Below are 1,960 nucleotides of genomic sequence, written 5' to 3' on the forward strand. Positions count from 1 at the left end.
ACACTTTCCAGCAACCGTACACCTAAGTTCTACGGCAGGCCCGAGGCCTCTCGTAATCTATGCTTTCAGAAAGCATGCCGGGCCACAATTCAGTTCCCCTTTAAGTGAACGATTCCGGATAACAGGCTAAGAAGTATGTACTGACCAGTTACCAATCGATCAAACAAGGTCATCGTGGAATAGGTTAAGCAACGTCTTCATCAACTTTCATGCAATCGTAAAAGAATGTTGCAAAGCAGTCCCACAAGTTCCGTTCCACCTTCTATTAGGGGTGAAGCGGGCTTACAAGAAAGCCACATGCTACTTGCACGCCTCATTAGTAGTATCCGCTGTTATACCGGTTTTAATCACATGTCGTATCATTTGTACGTTCCGAGGAGCAACAAACAAGTGTGCCATATCTTATGGTGAAGGTATGAATGCAAACCTCTCCTAAAAAGCGTGTATTTTACTGGAATATTAGCCACTGGCTGTTGTTCGACTTCCGCTTGATCAACGACCGATGAGCCCACCCGAGTTATGCCGATTTCAGCACTTTTTCAGCTACCAGTCAGGAGGTCGCGGGTTTGAGACTCTCGGGACTTTTGTGAGATGCGCACCGCCGATGATTCCCAATAAGGATAAAACGGCTGTACAGTGTTTCTCGGCTTTTCAGTATAGATTGACTTCACTTACAGAACGAAACCTCCACAGATAAAGGAATGCACTGTGTGTCACGTGAGTTGCAAACCAAGCAGATCTACTCCAAAAGAAAAGGGACACATTTCTCCATTCTAGTCTGTAAGGTGTATGCCACTGGACATATCTACTGTCGACACTTTGTCCCTGATGTAGATAGGGTTTTACTGAAATATATCCCCAAGCGCTTTTTTTGAAGGGCTTATAACGTCCAAAAATTTTACGCATTTCCTGCAAGCCCATGTAGTTTAATATCATTTTCGGTTTCTTTCCTTATCAGTAGATTTCGGCTACCGTCCTGTGCTATTTGTTCCGGCTACAAGGACGGAGTAATCGATTGTCTTGGTTTGCAGTCTTTTTTTGAATTCACAATGATTATTGGTTCACTTGGGCGTTTCGTCTCTTGACTCTTTACTTTTAAACATTTCGAAAAGTCTGTAGGAACACAACAGCTGTATTCCGAACAGGCGAGTGCGAGGATATGAGTGCGAGCGAGTGTGAAAGTAAGACGGTCTCAAGCTATTTATTGGAGGGACACTGTCTGAACTTGGTCCAATGCTGACTCACGCGGTCAGGCTTTGGTACGAGGCTGTGACGCGCTGCATATTGCGGGGGCGTTGTCTGACATTGATCAACGCCGATTCTCGCTGCCTTTGAAGTACCGCATGCTGAGAGGGCAATGTCTGTCTGGTCAACATCTAGCGGAGCTGAGTCTCAGCGGATTTCGGGCATTCAGTGGTTGTTTTCAGGAATCTGGCCTTGCTAATACTCATTCCAAATGGCTTTAAAACATAACCGCTGATGTCGTGATCATTTTTGAATCCACATTGGTCAAGTAATCAGTTTCCGAGTTGGTGATGTTCTAATCTGAACAAGCGGAGTTTGATTCCAATGGAGAAGGATACCGTTCTCTCTGCACCTTCGGATTCTTGATATGCAAATTCGGGCATTGCATCCCGTGTTCAATACCCCGATTTTTTGCGCGGTTTCACATGTTTGAAGAAAAAACAGATTTTCTTCTATCCTAGACCCTCAGGTTATTCGTTGCTGGCAGTGAGCCTACTGCTCCCTATATTAATCAGTACATCAAAAGTCACGTGTCCAACGTTTCCCTGTTAATTTCGAAATTTCATAAACGGTCTCGAATTCTAATATAAAGGCAAGACGTCAGACTACTTCAGCGAGAACCACGACACACCGTATCACCGTCACCAATCATATATGGCCGTCTACCTGGTAACCGCATTTCTGTTCACTCCAACCAACAAACGTGTTTTTTTTT

General features: G+C 44.5%; 1 protein-coding gene across 1 annotated transcript in view; it reads right to left on the bottom strand.

The window, feature by feature from the left end:
* The window catches only part of T265_10167 (hypothetical protein), a gene marked incomplete at both ends in the record, with an annotated part of 76,689 nt that extends 74,765 nt beyond the window's left edge, over nt 1–1,924 (bottom strand). Inside the window, one exon of the mRNA XM_009176458.1 lies at nt 1,877–1,924. Within this exon, the coding sequence (XP_009174722.1) occupies nt 1,877–1,924 (48 nt within the window). The remainder of the gene's footprint in view (nt 1–1,876) is intronic.
* Nucleotides 1,925–1,960: the final 36 nt, after the last annotated feature.

The sequence above is a fragment of the Opisthorchis viverrini genome, assembly GCF_000715545.1.
Source record: "Opisthorchis viverrini unplaced genomic scaffold opera_v5_347, whole genome shotgun sequence".
In the NCBI taxonomy this organism is placed as follows: domain Eukaryota; kingdom Metazoa; phylum Platyhelminthes; class Trematoda; order Opisthorchiida; family Opisthorchiidae; genus Opisthorchis; species Opisthorchis viverrini.